Genomic DNA, 22678 nt, shown 5'->3' on the forward strand with positions numbered 1-22678 from the left:
AGCAACTAAATGTGAATTCAGCTAAATATGAATTCCAATATATACAATTTTTAGTGGTGGAGCCACAAAGGTAAGTAATACTTCATGACATGTTTGTAATAAAGTTAGAATGCTAACAAAATTGTTAAATGTCGCTCTCTAGTGGTGAAATATGACATAACATTAGAAAATCAAATATTAAATAAGTTAATATTGACTGTATTTTTGAACAAGTTTTATAAAATAAATAAAAAATAAAAACAAAACGTTTATGTCGAAGTTTTTATATTTTGAGACTTTTTTGACAGTTGTTGTTAGATCACGTGACCTATCGCTGTTGAAGCTAGCTGAGCTCGTTACTAGCAGCTAACAGCTTCTTTAATCGCTAACCAGGAAGTGTTTTGGCCTTACGTGGCTATCAAGCGAATGAATTTATATTATTTCCATTATTTTACATCTTGTTTATCACTGGGTCCGCAGCTGTTAGAATCAATCTGCAAGGTAAGCGAGAAGCAAATAAGAACATGACTGAACCCGAGCTAGCTCGTTTGTTATAACCTGATGAAGCTGTTTCTAGTTAGCCTAGCTAACTAGCTGTTTAGCTAAACTTTGGTATTCTTTCAACCAAGATGCTGCATTTTACATAGTTAAGTTGTTTGTGTATCAAAGCCAAGCCTTTACATCTTTATCACAATACAAGCTTTGTTATGATTTTTATTGTTCTTTCGTTCAGGGAATTCTGCCCAGAACTGTTTATTTTTGTCGGGGAAAATGACAGCTTGCCTTTGTGTTTTGACAGGTTAAATGTTATCTAAATGGCTGCCAGCATCAACAATTAAACGAACATGTGATCCAACACCGGGGTTTACAGCACATGATCTGGACAAGTGGAGACAGTCAAAACAAACTGGGGTAAGAGAATACTTAGTGTGATTGTTCTACAGTGTAACTAGTTAAATGGTAATTTGACAATGTTTTGTTTTGTTCTATTATATTAGGTTAATCATTTCAAAGTGGTTGATTAGGAATCAATAGCCATGGCAGCGAAGAAATCCACTCTGAAAGTCATCTTGCTGGGTGACGGTGGGGTTGGAAAGAGCTCCTTGATGAATCGCTACGTCACCAACAAGTTTGATGCCCACCTTTTCCACACCATTGGCGTTGAGTTCCTAAACAAAGAACTTACTGTAGACGGGTACAAGGTCACCCTGCAGATCTGGGACACTGCTGGCCAGGAGCGCTTCCGCAGCCTGAGAACTCCTTTTTACCGTGGCTCTGATTGCTGCTTGCTCACTTTCAGCGTTGACGACAGCCAGAGTTTTCTCAACCTGAGCAACTGGAAAAAAGAGTTCATCTACTACGCCGACATCAAGGAGCCGGAAAAGTTTCCATTTGTGGTTTTGGGCAACAAAGTGGATGTGGCTGAGAGGCAGGTGTCTTCGGAGGAGGCTCGGGAGTGGTGCCAGGAGAATGGGGACTACCCGTATTATGAGACCAGTGCCAAGGATGCCACTAATGTAGCAGTGGCATTTGAGGAAGCAGTGCATAGAGTGTTAGCAATGGATGACAAAACAGACTACCTCATCTCCACGGACACAGTCAGGCTCCACAGAAAGCCTCGTTCTGCCACCACTTGCTGTTCTTAACATCCAGAAGCTTTCACTAATAAACCCCTGTTACGCCATGAGACTGTAGGCGTACACTGCTGTAGTAACAAACTATGCTACTAACACTTTTGATTATTTTTTTTAAGGTTTGGTGATCATTGTTGGACTTCTGCCAAAACAAACAGAAAAGCAAACACTAAATTAATCTGTCTATTAACAAACTCAAAGCACTAACTTGTTGATTTAGTTTCGCTCCATTTTAAAAACTACTGGGGTCGGCCGAAGGTTTGACCATAAAAAGGATTCACATCCCTCTTAAAATAAGTACATTCTGTGTTCAGATGTTAAACATTCAACAAGTGTGATTATTTAATTTGATCTTCATGCTTGAAATGTCATTGTGGAGCAGGTAATCATATATTTACATAATTAACATTGAATTGCAAAGTAAAACATTATTTGTAGAAGCCAGTGAGCCAGTTTCAGTTCATTAAAAGGTATGAATTGACTACATTAGGTTTTGTCTGTATGTTATGCATGTCAATTGATGCTTTATGTTAGAAAAATGAAGACATATTCCCCATACAAGAAATAAACACCAAATGTTTTGTGCATGGCCTTTTTAATTGCATTTTATATTTATTTTTCTAACATTTCAAAAAATAAAAAGACTAAGCACTATGGAGCTTTTTCTTCTAATGAAAGTGTGATGAAGTAGTGACCGTATGTCATTGTTCAATGCTGTATTATTTAAAAATAATCCAACCGCACTCTTGTCATATATGCAAATTGGAAGACTTGAGCTACAACTTGATTGGAAAGTGAACCAGTTATTTACCTTAACTGTTTCTCATTTTAGTTATGTATAAAGTTGTCAGCTTGATATACTAAATGACAAATAAACACCCTCATAACTGTCTGATTAGCTTGTTTTGTGGCCTGATAACTAAATAATGACTCATTTAATTGTTCTAAGGATAATCAAGAACTTGTCTTGGTACTCTGCTCTGTAAGCACCGACATGATACAGAGCATTCCTCATGAAGAACTAGTGATCTAATGTCAGAGGTTCAAAGAGTCAGAATTTAATAAAAATGAACAAAAGATAGTTGTAGCCACAACTTTGACAATAACATTTTTACACAAGTTTTGCACAAAAGGAAAACGACAAAAAGATGAATGTCACACTGAATCCGCTCAAAGCGATTAACTCAGGAGATGTTTCTTTCCAAGGAACTGGACCTTCCTCTCAAACGCCGTCGAGCGGATTGGTGCATTGATTTCATAGAAGGGGTTCATTGCAAACTGAGGAAAAAACAAAGAAAATAGTAAATATCAAATGATCAGGAGAACATATTAGTGATTTTTTATAAACATGAAGCACGGCGCACCTTAATGTATAAGTCATACACATCATTAAAAAAGTTTTTGATTCCATCTTCTTGTCGAACATCATGCAGCATGATGAACCTTATATGTATGGCAGGTATTTAAGGAATATAAAGCTTACAAGAGTAATACATGTGAATGAGTATGAAAAAGTGATGAATATTTATTGTTTACAATAATGAAGTAGTTTATTTTAAAGAAACTAGAAATCAATCAGCCCATCACATTCTGGGAATAACTTTTCTTTTATTAGGAAAAATAAGACTCTTTATGCCTTTAAACGTGGTTTCACATAACACATTTCTATGTTGTACAATCACATTTCAACGTTTTCCAGTTGTTTTTAAAACAGAAACAAAATAATTAAGAGAAAAAACACAAAAAGGATATGTCCTGCTGTGACGAATGCAGACACAAACCACTCGTTAAACTTGTCCACAGTTTTCAGGTACATACTATTGGACAGCCACATGTTTTCATCCACCAAATCTAGCGCTGCGTGTGCAATGAACTGGTTCAGGTGACGGTGATCATCCTGTAGTCACAGAAAGAAATAATTTCAAGATAATACATTTAATTAACGTAGTTATGATTAATATGTGTGTGCAATTTTCCCACAATTAAGTCACTTTAACAGTTTATTATGATCAGTTGAGCAGAAGTACCTTTGATTCAGGCTTCCCAGATGGCAAAAACTCCATCTCAAACACAGGATTGTCATGATGACCAACCATAACAAAATAAAAACTTCCCGACATCGTTTAGATCTCCTTTTATCAAATCAAACGTTACCTGCAGTCGATTAAAGACAAACATATATGGTTAAATAACAAACATTAGAGAAGCTAGTTGCTAGATGGCTAATTTTTAGCAAACGGGTTAACAGAATAATGTTGTTCAGTAATAAAAATGACTTTAAAAGAAAAACATACACAAGAGAGAAAAATATAGAGCAAGCAAAGCTACATTTCAAGATTAACCGATTTTTGTTTACCTTTTAGAGTCGCTTCCTGGAAGACTAAAACTTCAGTCGCATGAAGATGACGACAGTATAAGTAAGAAAAAAAGAATGTTTCACGAGGACTTTATTATTTTAGATTTTTTTTTAGAATATTATCAAAATAACGTGTATTTACTATTATGTTGTAAAAATTTTACAATACCATTTTTTTTCACTAACCAATATTTGTTACGTCATATTTGTGCGCCCGTGTCGGTTGGTAAATTTTAAAATGCTTTGCATACGCTTCTGCTCGTCGGGCCGCTTAATGGCAAACATTCATCATTTTTTTGGATATAAATTTTTCTTGATAGATCGAGAATTGTAATCTACGTAATAGCCAAAACTTTTAAAGTTGTTTTGGGTGAAATATTTATTCCGTTAACGTGCACAGCTGTGTGGATATTTATCTGCGAAGCCCTGCAGTTATGTCTTCATCGAAGGAAGATGGGTTGTCCCCAGAAGAGCTGAGGAAAAGGCTTTATCAGACTTTTAAAAACAGAGGAGTGCTTGATACCCTCAAAGTAAGCTAAATATCCTTGTTTAAACCTTTTTAGCCCAACTTGGCATTAGAAGCTACGTTGTCATTCACTTGTTTTATCCCCAGGTGCAGCTGCGTAATCAGCTCATCCAGGAGTTAAAATGTTCACAGGAACCAGCTCCCAGACCGGTACCGGACACAGATGAGCCTCTTTTACTTTTAGCCTGTAACAGCATCGTGTCAAATCATCTCGTTGCGTCAGGATATGAATACACTCTTTCTGTGTTCTACCCTGAATGTGGGTTAAGTAAGGACAAGGTGTGTGACTTTATTTATGTCCCCTTACGAAGTTTAAATATATTCCCTGTAGATACACATTTATTATTATTATTATGATATTATTATTATTTTTATTATTCATTATGCTGCCTCACTGCCACCAAGGATTGGCTGAATAGTGTTTGTTGATCTACTAAATACATAAACACAGATACAGGTGTTTGTTTATGTTTATTTTGTACAGATTTTAAAGAGAGACGGCCTTCTTCAGATTCTTAAAATCCACCCTGCATCACCCCACTACTCCTCCATGGTGAATAATGTCACCTGCTCTACAGGGCCAGTAAATTCTAATCTAAATTGAGCAAAATTTTAATAAAATATATATTTATATTTTTTGCTAGGTAAATACAGAAATCAATGATAAAGGTATGTTTTAATATACTTTCTTTATAAAAGTGATAGTTTTGTTTTGATTTTGATATTGTGGTTATGTCCTGCAGGATTTCTGTTCAGCCTTTTAAAACATCTGACAAATGATTACCATCCCAGCCTCTGTCATGATGTGGAAACTCAGACAACCAGCTTATCGAGTTACGGAGAGTCTCTTGGTATGAAGGACTGCTGTTTGAAATTACGCTGTTTTGATTTCTATCTTGTAGCCTGAAGCAAATAAATTTTACTTTCCTCGTTTTCTTTGCACTCAGTCGAAAAGATGAAAATGATCGATAAGGAATATGAGAGCGTTAGTTTCAGTGATGACAGAATCTTTCCCTTTCAATCAAAACTGGCTGCATATAGAAAAGAGACAGAAGCACAGATGGAAGCAGAAATGAACACAAAGGTTTGTGCTCACAAACTCCTGTAATGAGGATTAATCATCAGATGTTTGTGTTGTGTTAATCTACTTTAATGTTTTCTTTCTTGTATTAGCTGCAGCATTTTAAAGAAGTGGAGATTGCTAAGGTGAGAATGGAAGAAAAATCAAAGTTTCATAAAGAATTTGATCGTCTGAAGCAAGAACTGGAGAGGAATTATGAAATGAAGACAACGGTGCTGATGGAGAGAGAGAAAAATGCGATTGATCGGCTGCAAAAACAGCAAGAGGTGAAAATTTGCTATTATTTAGGGACGTTTGTTTGCTTGGAAAACGTTTTTCCTATTTTCATACACTTTTTATCATTGCACTGCTTACTGCAGTGCTTTGTGTTTCTTGCAAAACATACAGCATCATCATGTTTTCATTTATTAAAACAAAAGCATCATGAATAGACCTCAAAAAGTGTCATTAAAATACTTCAGATACTTGATTTTCTGGTTAAATATAATTTCCAAGTCAGAAACAAAGCAAAATAAACAACAGAAAAATTCTGATTTTATGTTAAAACTAAACAATTCTTAAATGTTTTTAAATGTTCTGATTATATCAGTGCTTACATGAAAATAAATACAATATTGCTAACATTTAAGACTTTTGGGTTTGGGGGGGTTAAACAAAATGGTTTTAATGTGTTTGGCTTTTAACAAAGAGCAGTTGTGTGCAGGGTCACTTAACACCCCTCATTTGAGTTTTCTACCTAGCATCACTAAATAAATTTTCCTAATCCTCCCTCCTACTGGTTGAAAACAGAATTACAAGTGTTGTAAATAACCCTGGCTGCTTTAGCTAGTGCTAATGAGCTAATGCTAACACGAGCTAATAACTACTAAAATAAGCCACAAAGCAAAAAGGTCCACGCTGTTGGACAAAAAATATATAACTTACAAGTCCAGTATCAACAAAGCCAGGTCACCATCAGTCCGTGATTTCGTAACCTTTAGCTTGCTCAAACTGATGTGGGCCATGCCGATGTTCACTCTGGTTCACGACTGAAACCAGTTTGAAAGCAATAGTTTAACTCGTTAACTGCCAGCCGTTTCCTGATCGGAAAAGCCTCACGTTGCCAGTGTTTTTCTGTGGTTTTTTTTTTTTCTGTTTTTTGAAGAGTCAAAACATTGTGCTATATGATGATGTCAACGCCAAAACTACCAAAACAAAGAGTGGGCTCACTTCTTACATCAGGAAGAATTCAGTTCAGTTCAATTCAAAAATACTTTATTAATCCCAGAGGGAAATCGATTGCTGTAGTAGCTCAGAATCCGCGTGTTTCGAGCGTTATCCGTTCTTTCATAATCCGTTGTTGAATTGTGATCGACAGAAGCTTTGCGCCTCACTTTTTTCACAGCAGCGGCCGAAAACGTTGTTCTAACACATGGATTTTCTGCTTCCTGATCACGTGACATGTGACGTATGCGGATGAAATTCAGCTTTAGAGCCTTGATGTTTGTTCCCACGCTGCGGGGGCTCGTTCCGACGCCCACCCAGTAAAAAAAAAGAAATGCAAACGACGACTTTTGTTGTCAATGGCAGTAAATGAGTTAAGTATTAAAAACTCTTTAGTGCTGCTTTAATTTCTCCTCACACGTCATCCCTCTTTAGTAACATAATAAAACATCCAAAGAATGGCCTGTAAAAAATATATGCTGATACTTCTTGAGGTGTTCCAAGGTTGTTTACCTAATTTGACAAACTCCTTGTATCATGAGTAATAATAATAATCAGGGATGTGTATTGTTGAAATTCTGGCGATATGATACATATCACGATACAGGGGAGACGATACGATACATCGTGATATATTGCAATACATTCAGTCAGACGTTACAAGCTATTTTTTTTTACTGAATTTATTGTAAGAGTGTTCAACAAACAGTCCAAACTGATACGTAACATGTTTAAAATGAGGTATCTGAACCATGATGGAGGGATTTACATTTCAATGGTGGAAACAAAACCCGTTGCCAACTAGCGGGTGGCGATTGAATTACACAAAACGAAAAGAAAATGCACAAATGTTTGCATGTAAATTCTTTCAAAAATTAGATACACGGCTTTTGAATATCAATATAATATTGCTGGAAAAAATATCACGATATATTGCCATAACGATATTTTCTTACACCCCTAATAATAATAATAAAAAGTAATAATAAGGCATTTATTTCAAAGCGCCTTTCAAGGGACTCAAGGACACTTTACAGCAGTAAAATAGCAACAAAGAATCCGAGTTAAAAATAGCAAAAATCACACACAGAAGCCTTAAAAATACAAACTAGATAATGAAATCAATGAAGATGGAAAAGGTGACACTAGCAGTAAGCAGTCTGAAACAGGTGGATTGTGAGTCCAGATTTAAAGGAGGAGAGCGGGTCGGAGTTATGGATGGTTGAGGGAGAGAATTCCAGAGACGGGGAGTAGAGCTGCTGAGGGCTCTGCTCCCCATAGAGCTGAGACGGAAAGGTGGGACAGAGAGAGTGACAGAGGATGATGATCTGAGGGAACAGATGGGAGAGATAATGTGAATGAGGTCAGACAGGTATGGGGGGGGGGGGGGGTTATGGATAGCTTTAAATGTGAGGAGAAGGATTTTGAAATCTATGCGTAGTTTCACAGGAAGCCAGTGAAGCTGTTGCAGGACAGGGCTGATATGGTGACTCACAGGGGTTTAGAAATGATGCGTGCAGCAGAGTTCTGGACCAGTTGGAGCTTATTGATGGACTTTTGTGGTAAAACAAAGAGGAGTGAATTGCAGTAGTTGATTCTTGAGGTGACGAGGCTGTGAACAAGTTTGGAAGCAGAGTGGGGGGTGAAAGAGGGGCGAAGGCGATTGCGCAGGTGAAAGTAGGCAGACCGAGTGATGTTACTGATGTGGGATTGAAATGAAAGAGTGCTGTCAAGGATGAGTCCTAAAAAGTTACTTTTTAGTGGGATTTTTAGCATTGATTGATTGAAAATTTCATCTTTTTTTGTTAGATTGAAGAAAAAAATATCTACCTGCAGAGGCAGGCGGTGCTGAAAGACATCGAGTCTGTGCATAACAGAGAGAACGAGCTGAGGAGGAGAATGGAGGCTTTCGAACAGTAAGATTATTTTTAATCATCTTTATTTAATTCATTTTCTTACCTTTTTATATTTGTTCTGCATATCTTTATTTTCATGAAACCAGGACCTGTCAAACTCAAGCAGAGAAGGTCCAAACTACTGAAGAGCTGCTGAGGAGGCGAGAACTGGCTGTGAAGACTATGGAGGACACGTATGACCAGAAGCTGAAGAACGAACTCGCCAGGTTATTGAACTTAAGTCTTTATTTATTTATTTATTTATTTATTTATTTATTTATCAACTCAAAAAAGATCATTCATTTGAAACGCTGGTTTTTGTGTTAGGTATCAGCTGGAGTTGAAGGAGGAATTTATTAAAAGAACAGAAAGTCTCACAGAGAGCGAGAACAGAAACAAAGGTAAGTATTTTAGTTTTGTGTAAGATTCATGACTCATCTGCTTCTTTTTTCATTCTTATCATTGTTTTGTTTTCCAGAGGAAGCTGCTCGAATCCAGAAGGAGTCCGCTGTGATTAACGCCACCTTAGCGGAGCACGACAAAGCCCGTTCAGAGCTAAAACGACGACAGGTAAAAACCCCGACCTGATTCTGTCAACACTGGTCATGTCCTTATTTCTGAATCGATTTTATTTTCAAATCAAATTCTTTTTTTTAATTCTCCATAATTATATTGTCTTCTATTTCTGTCTCGTGGTATTTTTACCCTTTCTTTTCCCAGATGGAGTTAGAAACAGCAGAGCAACAGATTTCCCTGCTGACTCAGCAGAATAACGTGTTGAAGGAAAGACTGGAGAGCACGGGTGACTACCTTAGCTTGAAGAGAGAGAGGGCCGAGCTGCAGGGACAGGTGGAGCTGCTGAAGCAGCAGCTGGAGGGAGCCCAAGAGGAGAGCCGGCAGCTCCGTGCAGGTGAAGAGAAACTGTACCATCTCTAATTAATACACACACGTTTAATCAGACTTGTTACAAGTCTGGTGCTCACACGCATCCTGTGAATGTGGTGAAAACTCCAGTTCCAGAGTTGTTTTCAGCAGGATCCAGTGTGGGATTCATTGTTCTGTGAAGCATTCGTGCCTCTGCCTCAGCTTCCGGGAAAGAGGATGAGAAGTGAATGTGAACAGAGACAGAAGGCTGCTTTTACTGAATAATCAAACAAAAATGTAATTAGACGCTGGGATGAAGAGAATCAGGTCCGTTAGACGTGTGGTTCCCAAAGTTTGGGTCCAGACCCTACTTGGGATGCTTTCCAGAATCTGCTAAAGCTAAATTTCTCACGTGATTGTGAGAAAAACTCAATCAAATGGTCATAAATGTATATAAGTGAATATGAACTGAAGCCTTTTTCTTTATGCCATTGTCGTATTTTAAAATCACAACCGTCTGGGGTCACATGACTCAACAATCTGTATTTTTGGGGCCTGACGCTGAAAAGTTTGGGAATCACTGGTTTAGTTGTTCAACACAACCATGGATGAGTTTGAAAAGCTGGAGGTTCCACTGAAGCTGAGTGATCTTCTCTATTATAAAAATATATCATCTAGTTTTGTCACAAAATGTGCTTTTGTAATATTTGGTAAGACATTTAGTTATTTAAATTTTCTTTGAGTTTAAAAATGAAAACTTGGCAACATTCTAGACTTGAGTGTTGAAATATTTATTTCTGGTTTTAAAATTAGAGATGGACACTATATCGGCATCAATATCGTTATCGGCCGATGTTAGTCATTTTTTAACATATCGTATCGGTCCGATAAATAAAACCTGGCCGATGTTAACGGACATTTGTTCCATCTTGTCTTATTTGAATGTTTTCACTCTACAAACTTAAATGAATCATTTTGACTCAATGTACGGATACTACATTGATCCGATGTAATCTGATTAAACTGAACCACCAAATGCCAAATGTGTTGGTTTGACGTGGTCAAAACTGGGTTATTGTACTTGGTTAAATTACGTAGAAATGGGTGCCATGATTACATTGTGTTCATCCAACTATTGAGATTTTTGATTGTATATTTTCAGTTTTTTGCACCTCGCCTTTGTGTGACTCGTGCCATGTAAATAAAGAAAACCCATTGGAATCAAATAATGGTTCTGAGCCTGAATAAAAGACCCTTTTTGTCCCATCAGAACAGCATTTTGGTTTAAATAAGCTACGGCTGACTCCATTAGCATCTTTATTTACCTAGAAATAATCCGACCATCTGAAGCCCAGCTGGCCTTGCAGAAGGAGCTCCAGAGGCTGCAGAACGCTCGCCGAGTGGACGAGGAAGACTTCAACAATCAGAAACAGCTGCTGCAGATGCAGCTGCAGAGCGAGGTCAGTCCCATCACATCACATATGACCTGGGGGTTTATTTATGCATTTTTGTTGTCATATGAAGTGTGTCCTTTCATTTACGTGCAAAACGTCTCATTCAGAATCCACACTCTGCTGCAGGTGGATCGATGTGCTCAGCTCAAGGCTCAGCTCTTAGAGGGCGAGGAGAGGTCACAGTGGATGACTAAATACATCGATGACGTGAAGGCGCAGCTTCGACAAACTCAACAAGGTTGGTGCCGCCTGCATGTTCAGCAGGAGGTATTTGGGGCAGTCACTTGGAGTTGGACTAGTTTTAGTTCTAAAAGTTATAATGAAAATACTTTTATTATTAAAGGGGCATTATGGAAGTTTGACAGCCCAAACATGTATAGAAATAATAAATGTCTTCTTCATACATTCTCCTGCAATGCCCTGGTCCTGTAGAATGAGCCCTGGCATTTTTACTGTGATTGCTTATTTTTCTGTAAAATCACAGAAAAAGAGAGCTGCTCGGGTCGAGCAGGCTGCTTCATGCGCGTTCACGCTCAGGCATAACCGTCCGAACCGTTCTTTGAACGTTGTTTCAGCTGTCATCAAGGATATAAATGCTACAGATACAATGCACATCTCTGGCGCTTTAGCTCGCCTAGTAAGACGTCGGGCTTTCGCGCAGAAGGGTTCGATTCAGTATGTGAACATGTTTGTTTTAGAGTTTCTTTTTTACATTAATGGTATATTTTTTTACAGTAAGATGCCCAAATTTTTATTTGAGACTCGCCGAACGGCATTGAATTCACAGATAAAAAAATATGTGGGTTCAACGTCCTTTTTGGAAAAAAATTTCAAGCAAGGGAAGGGAATGATCTGAGCATGCAGGAGGACTGACCCATCTTAAACCTTTGTCGGCTGTGCTGAAGAGAAAGGTACAGAACCAAATTATTTAATTAATTAGCTGCACGTTCTCCTGTCCTCCGGGCCACACACACACACACACACACACACACACAAGGGACTGTCTCAACTGTTATTTTCGTTAAGGAGTGTGCACGTACAGCATGCGCACGTCGTGTACGAGCCTACTATTGAAGCTGCTGTTACGCTTTTGGCCTGAGGGGGCAATCGCGAGCATAAAAATTCAAAACTCCGTAAAGTCCCTTTAATATAGAAATTGAATTAGTAAAAAGTGGGAAAGAAAGATGTAGCTGCATGCTTTTTAGGTGTGATGGTTCTTCTCTATTAGTGTTCAACACCCCTTTCTGTTTCCTTTGCGATTGAATCGATGGTGACAGCTCTTGAAAATGAAGTGCTGCGTCACCCCAAGCCCCTTCTTGTTGATCGCTCTGTGCTGCTTCCTCACAACACCCGAGTGGACAGAGCTCAGCCGAGGACCGGGGTGGGTTCTGATGATGTTTGTGAAGCAGGTGGGCCGTCGAGAGGATACCTGCCTCCTCAGGTCGATTCCCCCGACTCTGACCTGGCAGAAGCCAAGGCCCGGATCCAGGAGCTGCAAAAGGAGGCGGACAGGGTGGAGGAAGCTTATCGGAGCAACCAGCAGAGGGCAGCGTACTCCACAGTCTCACAAATGCTTCCACCAAAACCAGTTTCCCTTCAACACTGGTGTCACTCACAGTCTCCCGGCTTTCCTCTTAGAAAACAGGACTCTCACGTCCTCCCAACACACAAACCAAAGTCTTCACTAAAAACTGTTTCTCCTCAACGTGTTCAGACACCAAGTCTGGTTTCTCATGACGCCAAACGCCTTTTCCCCCCGGCTCATCTTGGAGTTACTGTTTCAGAAGACAATGCTCTGCCCCTAAAGACAGCATTCACTGACCTCATGCCTCATTTGTTGGCGGAATCTGTACTTCCAAGAGATGAAGGCTCTTCTTCCAGGAAGCTTCGGGAAGAAAACTCAGAAGGTACATGTGTTCCATAAAAAAAATCTTTATTTTTCTTGTTTCACGTTGTTTCCTACAGCTACTATTCTTTTTTTTTTTTATTAGAGGAAATCGTGTCTCCGGTGGTTTTTCCTCCGCCGTTGTCCGACAGACTTCTTTCTGGTGCCCCCCTCTGCAAGGCGGGGGTCACAGGTGACTTTCCTGCTGATCTCAGTCCTCCTCACAGTCCTCAGCTCAAGAGCACAGCTCGAGAGCAGCCCAGGTACCATCTGTTAAGACTTCTTAAGGGACACTGCAGCATGTATTTTACATTCTGACTTCGAGGTGTTTAATATTGATGCCTTCAGGTTTGCTCCTATCTCTCTCAGTCCACCCAGCTCAGAGTCGTCTCCTCAGCCTGAGAAGATAAACGTGGAAGATCTCACAGGAACTGATTCAGGTATTCAGTAGCAGGTGTTGGTATGCTCTTCTTTCTTCTTTTTAGCTTTTATAGTTTTTCCTGTCAGGAAAACCTTTTCAAGTTTTCAACTCCAACCTGTAATGTCCGTTATTTAAAATATTTGGATGGATTTGTTTTTTTTTTTTTGCATTAAAAATTTATTTTACTGCAGCTGCTAAACCAAATACTTGGACTGCATTAAAGTTTGACTACCATGCAAAGCTCCAAGTGGTGCTAAAACGCTGAATTTGCATGCACAATCTTACAGTTTATCTTTGTTTTATTGATATTTGTAAAATAATTTAGTTGCATGTTTAGTTTTTGGAGTTTTATCTTTTAAATGTGTCCCTTCAGCAGGCCCTGCTCAATGGTGAAGATGAAGGACAGCTGATTATGTATTCTGCTCTGGTCCTCCGGCTCTGCTTCATTATAGCCGAGGATAAAAGGTCTCTTTGTGCATGTCTCCCTCCAGAGCCCGGACACATTCCAAAGCTTCTCCTGGACACGGCTGTCCCTCTCCCCGAGGAGGCCCCTGATGGTCCCTCCAGCCCCCACCCTCAGGACCTCCCAGGAGACCCAGCAGACGCGCACGGTCAAGCGGGTGAGCCGTCAGTCCTACCGGCATCGACCCATGATCACTGTTAACTCCAGATTACAACAACTGAATGTCATCTTTCTTTCTGTACCAGTCTATTTTTTACACTTACGAGACATTTTTGCTGTACCTGAAATAAAAAATGAACAAACTCAGGTGACGCGTTTCCAGAAGTTCCTCAGGCTTCAGGTCATTCTGCCAGAACAGAAGAGGAGGAAGACGGGGAGCAAAAGTGGGAAAGAGAGCGAAAAGAAAGAGAGGAACGGCGGCAGAGGGAGCGGGAAGAAGCTAAAGAGAGAGAGCTTCGAGAACTTGAACAATTAGAGATGGTAGCAATTATCCTTCCCAAAATAAAAATCTCTAGTAATTACGTTAATTAGCTGAAATAAACACTCTGTCTGACCAGCTTTCACAGCAAGAGGAGCAACTAGAAGGGGAGGAAGAAACAAAGGTGAAGAAAGAGGAGGAGGAGCAGGAGGAGGAGTCAAAAGGAGAAAATCCCATGGAGAAATACATGATGGTCCTCCGGGCAGAGCAGAAGCAGGCGAGTTGTGTCCTTGTTTACTGGAAGCTTTTATGAGAATCTTTAATCTGAATATTTGTCCTTTTGTTTTGCTTTGAAGAGTCCTGTCAGACAGGAATCAGGGCAAACGAGCCCAGAGGAGAAGAGTTTATCTGAGCAAATAGAACAAAGGTGAGACTTTCAACAGCTGCTCCGTTTCTGTGGGAGAGTTTAATGAACAAAACCCTTTCACAATAAGAGCTAATGTGGTTTTCATCTCTGGCATCTTTTTAATCATGTTATTTGCTCTGGAATTACATCGCGTTGATTTAAAAATGCCTTTCTATTTCTGTCTCGAGGGTTCTGTTTATTAAATCTGTTTTTTTTTTTTCCCAGCGTTGCTGCGTGTTCACTTAAAGATGACGAGGATGATTTCTGGTGAGCTGGTTGTCCTCGAGTCGCGAGCTGAAATCTGCTTTTGCTAAATCAAATGTTAAATAAACACACTTTACAAAAAGTCAGTTTTTGTTTTTCATTTATAAAAAAAAAAAAGAATAAAAGTAATCATGACAGTACAGTTGCGTGAAAGTGTTTCCAGCCAGACATGGTTGTTGTTGGTCGTCTTCCTGGTGATTGATGGACAGCGTTTCCTTTTTGGTTCATTCAAAAGGCAAAAAAATACCTAGACGACACAATCTTCATGCATGTCTGTAATTCTGCCCCTGAATGCCTGTCCCACATTAAAAAGTGGAAATGTTGTATTTATCTCATCAAACCTCACTGGGACTTAAGACTTTGGCTACATAGAAAGTTTAAAATCACTGATTCTTGAGGTTGTTATAAACGTCACCTGGAAATCAAGAGGAAGCCCTTTACATCATAGAAAAAACTACAAATGCTTTTAAAAACTCGATTACAAACACTGATAACTACTAGCTATATAAAAGTTATTCATCCTAATTCAGTTATTTTTTAAAGAAAAGGGTCAAACACTCCCTACAACTGTACATGTAACCCAAATAACAGAAATAGTGAATACTGAGTAATAATGTAAAAAAACAAATAATGAAACAAAAGCTATTTAAATAAATCAGGAATAAGTAGCTTTAAATTGCTAGAATTTGTATTTACACGGCTTCAAACTAAAACTAGTGTCAAAAGCAACGGGACATGATTATGTATTCTTTGAAAGGAATCTAAATTTTCATAGAAATACACATATTACAATACCAAAATTGTTATTTACAGTAACAATCCATCTTCAGCTTCTTTTCACAGGAAAGCTGTCACACACCCTTTTTTCCCCTTTCTCACTAAAATAAAAATGGAAGAGCATCAGATACTGTAGTCTTAATCTTCCTAGGAAGCTGTGACAGATTTAAGGAAATTTTTTTTGAGAAGTTTATATTGTTTTGCAAGAATAAAGTGTGTGTGTGTGTGTGAGAGAGAGAGAGAGAGAGAGAGACCTTGTCCTTAAGTTCTAATGCAAACCTGAGGTAGAGTTAATGTAGGCCATTAATGTTTTAATTTCATTAGCTGTACAATAAAAATAGTCTGAAACCAATTAAACACTAATATTAGCTTAACAGTTACATTTTTAACCAATTTGTAATGATTAATCTTTCTGCCATTTTCAACAATGTTTTTGTGTGAAAGTAAAATAATTTCCATCTAACTGACTGTAGATCACTTCCTGAACAAGTTCTGAGAAACAGATTAAGCTACAATGGCAAACCTGCAAAACAAGCTAGCTTAAAATATTTTTCATGCCTCTTAATGTTTATATAATATAGCTATAAATATATTGTGGAGATTTAAAAGAAAATAAAACCGTCTAAAAACCGGTCCGAAGCCAACAATTGGACCATCTGGTGTTCTTTTTCACCAAACCACCGCACTTCGGTATTTACCTGGGTCCCCCTTTCATTCCACTCCCGCATTTAACAACAGAATACCACTGGTATGAGAGGTTCAATATTATCAGTGGAGGAGGAACAGCCAGCTTCTACCACTTCAAACTACCACACATCAGTGTGTGAATGGATGAATGATACACTAGTGTAAAGCGCTTTGGAGTCCTTACTCTGAGAGGCGCTATACAAGTGCGGGTCATTTATCTTGGAGCAAACTACCAGAGTCCCAAAAAGAAAAGCACAATTAAGTCATGGACAACAAAAGACGTTTGGATCTAGAAAACTGCAACTGGTGTTTAGCACCATGTCGTTTCCTTGGCAACGCATGTTCAGATGGATGTAATCTAAGGATGATGGTCATGGAACTCTCGCTAGTCCCATTGGCCATGTTTGTGTTTAAAAGCTTGTTTTTCAGATTTGTCGTTGCAGCTTTAAGCCCTTCAAGACTGATGAGCTAACTGCTAGTCTGAGCTCAAGACTGTTACTGCTAGCTTGAAACTGCTCAAATCACCTACATTAAATATTTTTACTCAACATTGTGGAAACATTTACACTCCCATTTTGCAGATGCACTGAAGTGCTACATTTTTGAAAAAAACAAAGACCTATGAGATTTATGACATCCATTTTCAAAAGAGCAAAACATAAAAAATCAAACTAGCCATTAGCTCATCAGTCCTGTATAACAATCTATATTTCTCCAAACTGAGGCCAATCATGAAGCAATTTTTTTGCACAAAACACTGCTCTAAATGTTTTATGTAAAAATACAACATAATCGCATTAGTCTTGTGTCAGCAGACTGAGACAAACCAACTAGGATTAGATGTAAGGGCTTCCTTTTGCATTTTTATTAGAGAAAATGGCCTCTGGTTGAAACCTGACCACAGACAATCAGAAACAAAGACAAAGCAAAACAGACTACACTGAATAAGCATAGTGCAACATCTCAGCATTCACCAGCAAACTGGTTATAGAAAGGGTTAGAAAAGCAAAACAGTAACAGCATGAATATCAAAAGTCACGTTTCTCTACAAAACAGAAAATGTTAATTTAGCAGTGGTGAAAGCTGGTGCAGGAAGCAGCACTTGTGCATTAGTTTGTTAGGAGTTGGGTTAGTTCTGCACAGTGTATGCAGTAGGCAGGTTATTTTAGCAGAGTCCACAGTGTATGCATGTCCCTATGTGTATGTGTGTGTGTGTGTGTGTGTGTGTGTTGGTCTTCAGTGTGTATCATCCTTTATGTGTAGGAATTGAGGCATTCCTTTGAGTGTGAGGTGATGTCCCGCAGCTCCCGCTCTTCCTTCATTTTGATGTCTTGGTAGGCATGCATTTGACTGGCATCCTTAAGGTACGCCCAGTTTGCTGCGAGAATCATGAGGAAGTGGATCTGGAAGAGAAGGGTGAGGTGGATGGCCCGTGAGCATGTCAGAGATGCAAAGCAAGCTACCGGAATCAGCTACAGTAAATCACAGACAAACATACGGTTAAGATTTTTCAATATATAATCAGGTAAATAAATATAATGAAACATCACAGGAGGTTCTAAGTCGCTACGCAGAGAATTAAAGAGGTGTTATAGAGAGGACATGAGTAATGGGAATAAGTCAGCGATGATGCATGCAAGCTGTGAAAGAAAGTTGGTGCAAAGCATGAGAATCTGAGGAATTCCTGACCGTTACCACACAATTCTATAGGCTTCTAAAGAAAAAAAAACACCACAAAAAAGGATAATTTTGTAAACAAAGATTGTTTATTTTATATAGAAAGTAAAAGCTACAGACCTGTAAAACTTCAAGAAAATTAAATATATGAAATCTGTATTATAAGTAGCTATTAACAGATGAAATAATCCTGACGGCTGTAAGCATGCAGGCTGTGTTAAAAGTAACAACTGCCTCTTTATGGCACTTTGAGAAAGAATTATTGAAAATGTATGAAACAAAGTCTTCGTTGCCAAGGCGATAACAGCATCAGCTCCCATAGAAAAAATAATAAAGGCATTTATGCTACTCTAAAAATGCATTTATTTTTGCTTTTTTAATTCAAATGAGTCTCAAGCAGAAGTTTAGCACTTGTACTGGCCTAAGCTGTGTTGCTACTGAAGAAAGGTGTTATTTAAAAATCTATAACACATGAAAAAAACACAGTACTCATCATTATAATACAGTGGATGCTTTTCAGCTTCATTTAGAGTATTTTGTGAGGAAATTTTAATACTGAAGGTCTTCAGGGTTTGTGGGTAGGCACCAAATGGCATAAAACAAAGTAACACAAAAGGACTCTACCAATTTAGCTACTTTTTACAGTATTATACTTAAACCATCCTCACCAATAAGGCTAATCTGGTGACAAAAACTGGTAATCAGAGAACATCTTCAACATTTTATCATTAGATGTTCACAGTGATTAACCTCAGAGGGATGTACATCTGTCTAGCTGCAGTTTGAGCCTAAACATTCTAGCTCTGACTGAAATCACCAGATGCTAGCGAAGCCAACGCAAGGCAGAGGCTAAACACAGTTTTTCCTTTCCTGAATTACTCGTGCGGTCAGTGCCTTTGTGCAGGCCAAACAAACATAAATAACTTCATTGTGGATTTCTCTGTAAATCAGTCTGCTAAGGCACACCCCACTCTGAGAAGACAAGCTAAATCTCGGGATCCCAGGTGAGAAAAGAAACGTGCAATCAGCTATTTACAAGTCACGTGAACACTAATTGAGAGATGCTCTATTTTTTTTGTCCTTTTTTGTTTTAGTTTGTTGTCAATCAGCACTGTCAAATGTGGAACCATGCTCTGAAACCAGTTTAGAACTTAGTGCAGCAGTCTTCCCGACTCTTAAACTTCAAAACAGCAAAGTTATAAGTGGTAGCCATCATGTAGATCAGCTGGTGGAAGAGAACAGAAAAGGCGGTAAGAGCACATGCTGTTGGCGTGTCCTCGTCACTGACATAAACACACGTTAGTAAAAGGTCTAGGCATGGGCCGTCTTTAACAAATACTGTGGTTTTTAAAAGTTATAACGGTGTTTTTTTATTCCGATGCTAGTCTAATGTTTTCGTTGGCTGAATGCTTCAGAGAGGAGCGTCTGCTTCTGCCAGCTGTGAACGACAGCAGGATGACGATAATGAAAAAAAGTCTTCTTTTTGGCTTGGTTACCTGACACTCAATTTTTCAGATAACATTAGATTTAAACTAAAATATTTGCAGCTAACTGTGAGAGTCTACATGGCCATCAGTGAAATAAACACCCTGCTGCACAATGCGCTATGGAAGCCAAGAACCTAGATAATTATAGAGATGGACCAAAATTCAGCTGGTAATGCGAAATGGCCAATCTCAATATTTCCAAAAATAAGAAAATGCATCTAAATAAACTATATTTTTGTGAAAAATTTGGCAAATCTGAGCATGAATCAAAAATCAGTGTTTGTGCTAAAAACCAGAATCAGTTCATTGCTAAATAAACTAGTCAGAAATCCAGCATCACTTTACATTAATATTGTCGCCATCAGGCTATAAACTTGTATCTCCATTTTTCATAATTTTCATGTTTCTACACAAATCAGCTGTTGGTCACCTTTCACATCTACCACTGGTTTTATGAAGGGATTTGTAATGAAAAGTGTAAAAAAAAAAAAAAGACGACTTTATTTCCAGAAACGTTTCATACAAGGTTGTACCTGAATATATTTTCCTTTGGATTTTTTACATTCATTCTATTTTTTATTGAAACCATGTTTACCGGTGCAACAACATTTAAAGGCCAGATTCGCAGCAGACTTTTTCACTTGAACAAGGACTCCCTTTATCAATAAAGCTGTGCTTTAACTTAGTTAAAGGTACAATATGTAATAATTTTACAACGAAATGATCACGAAGCAGCCTAATGTCTTGATCACGTTGGAAGGAAGGTTGAATTGAAAGAGATTTCCTTCTCAGCCGGCCGGGGGGTTGCCAGTGGTCTTTTTTGAAAAAAGCCAAAGAGCGACGTAGTCTTTTAACAATCTGTGTCCCCACGTTCTTACGGAGTCTGAATGCAACAGCTTTTTCTAAAGGTCCTAAACCAGTAACAGGAACGACCCTGCAGCCCTAAGAAGCCACAACATCTTTTATTTTGATCTACTATCGTGTAAAGAAGGCTAGAGGCTATGGTTGAGCTAACAATGCTAACGGTGAATTAGAAGCAAATATTCAGCTCTGAACAAATCTCAAGCTACTTTTTTGATTACCAACAACTCGATTTACGGTGAAATGATTTATCTACTTATCAATTTACAAGGCATTACTCGTCTTCGCTCATCATCTGGAATCTTCTGGCGCTGATCCGTGGCTGGCAAAAGCCATCAAACTCACGGAAGTGAGAATTTGTGATTAGGGTGCGTTAACAACACATTCTCACACCCAAAGCGGCTAAAACTGACGAAGGGTGACCAAGCGTTTGTTTCCGACGCGTCGCGCTGTGCCAGAGCGTCAGTTTCCAAAGCCCGCGGGAAAACACACATTTCACCGACATTTAACCTCTAACCTCTTGCTATTTAACCTTCACCTCACCCCCATCCTAACCTTATCCCCGTTTCTCGTTCTAAACTTCTCGTTAACCGTGTTTGAGGCGGACAATGCAAGTAGAAACAAAGTTTTGCATGCGCAAGTGGGTTGGTCTGGCTGGGGGTGAGGGGAAGGGGAAGGTTACATTGCAAGAGGGTAAAGGTCACAATTCGGTGAAATCTCCATTTTATCGCAGGCGTTGGAAAGCGACACTCTGGCACAGCGCGTTGGGAGCCCCAACGCGTCGGAAACCAACTCTTGGTCACCCCGTGTCAGTTTTAGCCGCTTTGGGTGTGAGAATGAGTTGGTTTTAAAAATGGGTTCCAGTAACCAAATTTGACTACAGGAAGTCATTCTTACATAATGCAACTTTAACCTAAAATGTCTCAATGTCTACTGTGAATAGCTCTAAGTAATAATAATATAGGTAATTATGTGCAGCCTTTGATACTAAGAGCTATGATGGCTATGGCAGTGATAGCAGAAGTAGCAACATTTTTTATTATCTAAAATAGATCATCGTGCGGTACATTGTTTTGTTCAACACTGTTAAACCGTAGTATTTTTGCTCTAATTCAGTGTCACACCGGCCCATGCCTAAAATACATGGTTTTTTTTTCAGCTGTTAAATGTTAAAACATCATTAACTCCTATTGCATAACGGTCCTGCCTGTGAAATTATGGTTTAAAGTGCAAGTCACCCCCAAATCAACCTTTTTTGTGCTGATAAACTATATAAATGAGTGTCTAATCGTGCCATAGACATGTGTAGTCAATAATTTGGCACTTTAGTGCATCTTTGTTAAAATTTTAATATTCTGCCTAAAACTGTCAGTGCTGTGCCATCGTCAGGTAAAAACTCTGCACTGAATTTGAATTTAAATCTGCCACTGCTAATGGCTAAGAGGTACACTATGACATTAGCTGGTACATTATGATGTCACAATGCTTTTGTGAGCCTGTTTGTGTGTATTTGTTAGTGGCTCCGCCCTCTCGGTCTGCCAGGCAACAGCATATGTTGCATTTTTCAAACATGAAGTGGGAGTGGAGAGAGTTTCTTGTAGGGGGTGACTTGCTCTTTAAATGTCAAAACAACAGATTCTAAAATCTAATCAGTGAAGTCACGCCGAACCGCCAGTCCTGAAATACAAACAGCCATTTGCATCTAAGCAATAAAAAACAAGGTTCACTCATCACTTTTTGTTGTTGCATAAACCACGGTGGAGTGAGCAGAGGAGCACTTGACACACGATCTGCTGAAACAAACCATGCAAAGCTGAACTAGAGAGAGGATTGTGAGGAGGAACTTACGAGAGCGATCACTGTGGCTCCTGCACCAGCACAGGCTACGATGTACAGGTGATAAGACAGGTAGAACTAAAAAAAATAAATAAATAAAAAACAATCATGATTCATTAGAATTATTCCTTTACTGTAATCCAAGTAGAAACAACTTCTTACATCACTGGAGCTGCAGATGTCACCAAGCGTAGCGCCACAGGCCTTCCCTGGTGTGGCGTTCCATGGGATGATTCCTGCAGCCAATGAAATTAAAGATGCACTCACAAAATCAAAAAAGCTCTTTTCGGCCAGTGACGACAGAACATGTGACACTTGAGATAGTCTGAGAAAACAACTTCTGAGATCAAAGTGCAAAACAAATATGGACATTTTAAAGCTGCAATGGGACATTCCAGTCGAAGATACTCTTATCTTTGGAGCAGGAAGCAAACAACTTGTGAAAAGAGCTGTAGAAATGTCTTTCAAGATACTCATAGCTGTCCAACACTGGGCTGCTTGTGG

At 38.9% G+C, this 22678-nt stretch overlaps 4 protein-coding genes across 8 annotated transcripts in view; 2 read left to right on the plus strand and 2 right to left on the minus strand.

Annotated features, from left to right (window-relative positions):
* Positions 1 to 318: 318 nt before the first annotated feature.
* On the plus strand, positions 319 to 2267 carry rab9a (RAB9A, member RAS oncogene family). The gene is made up of 3 exons (XM_015966370.3): positions 319 to 480; positions 779 to 891; positions 978 to 2267. The coding sequence occupies exon 3, from the start codon at positions 1017 to 1019 to the stop codon at positions 1623 to 1625; it is 609 nt and encodes a 202-aa protein (XP_015821856.1). The 5' UTR covers positions 319 to 480; positions 779 to 891; positions 978 to 1016; the 3' UTR covers positions 1626 to 2267.
* Positions 2190 to 4098, minus strand: trappc2 (trafficking protein particle complex subunit 2). Of its 2 annotated transcripts, none has more exons than XM_070543997.1 (5): positions 3970 to 4098; positions 3641 to 3767; positions 3366 to 3510; positions 2978 to 3063; positions 2190 to 2891 (listed from the first exon to the last, which is right to left on the minus strand). In XM_070543997.1, the coding sequence occupies exons 2-5, from the start codon at positions 3731 to 3733 to the stop codon at positions 2793 to 2795; spliced, it is 423 nt and encodes a 140-aa protein (XP_070400098.1). In that variant the 5' UTR covers positions 3734 to 3767; positions 3970 to 4098; the 3' UTR covers positions 2190 to 2792. The 2 variants fall into 2 exon arrangements, with proteins under 2 accessions (XP_070400098.1, XP_070400097.1); XM_070543996.1 differs by having other exon boundaries at positions 2978 to 3059; positions 3362 to 3510.
* A 95-nt stretch (positions 4099 to 4193) lies between these two features.
* ofd1 (OFD1 centriole and centriolar satellite protein) lies at positions 4194 to 14935 on the plus strand. 3 transcript variants are annotated; one of them, XM_015966363.3, is made up of 22 exons: positions 4194 to 4499; positions 4583 to 4774; positions 4980 to 5048; positions 5140 to 5164; positions 5239 to 5346; positions 5443 to 5579; positions 5669 to 5842; positions 8589 to 8695; positions 8782 to 8901; positions 9002 to 9075; positions 9153 to 9244; positions 9395 to 9584; positions 10868 to 10998; positions 11119 to 11230; positions 12270 to 12899; positions 12984 to 13140; positions 13226 to 13317; positions 13790 to 13918; positions 14069 to 14241; positions 14319 to 14456; positions 14536 to 14606; positions 14811 to 14935. In XM_015966363.3, exons 1-22 carry the CDS (start codon positions 4404 to 4406, stop codon positions 14854 to 14856), a joined length of 3063 nt encoding a protein of 1020 aa, XP_015821849.1. In that variant the 5' UTR covers positions 4194 to 4403; the 3' UTR covers positions 14857 to 14935. The 3 variants fall into 3 exon arrangements, with proteins under 3 accessions (XP_015821849.1, XP_015821850.1, XP_054602841.1); XM_015966364.3 differs by having other exon boundaries at positions 13247 to 13317; XM_054746866.2 differs by having other exon boundaries at positions 12402 to 12899.
* Positions 14936 to 17346: 2411 nt separating this feature from the next.
* The window catches only part of gpm6bb (glycoprotein M6Bb), a 32030-nt gene continuing 26698 nt past the window's right edge, over positions 17347 to 22678 (minus strand). Inside the window, exons 5-7 of one of the 2 annotated variants that reach the window (XM_015966368.3) lie at positions 22337 to 22410; positions 22187 to 22252; positions 17347 to 17716 (exon numbers count right to left, since the gene is read on the minus strand). In XM_015966368.3, the coding sequence (XP_015821854.1) occupies positions 17567 to 17716; positions 22187 to 22252; positions 22337 to 22410 (290 nt within the window). In that variant the 3' untranslated portion in view covers positions 17347 to 17566. Of the gene's footprint in view, positions 17717 to 18355; positions 19216 to 22186; positions 22253 to 22336; positions 22411 to 22678 lie in introns of those variants that run through there. The other variant, XM_054746868.2, reaches the window with a different exon arrangement.

The sequence above is a fragment of the Nothobranchius furzeri genome, chromosome 14 (assembly GCF_043380555.1).
Source record: "Nothobranchius furzeri strain GRZ-AD chromosome 14, NfurGRZ-RIMD1, whole genome shotgun sequence".
Lineage (NCBI taxonomy): Eukaryota > Metazoa > Chordata > Actinopteri > Cyprinodontiformes > Nothobranchiidae > Nothobranchius > Nothobranchius furzeri.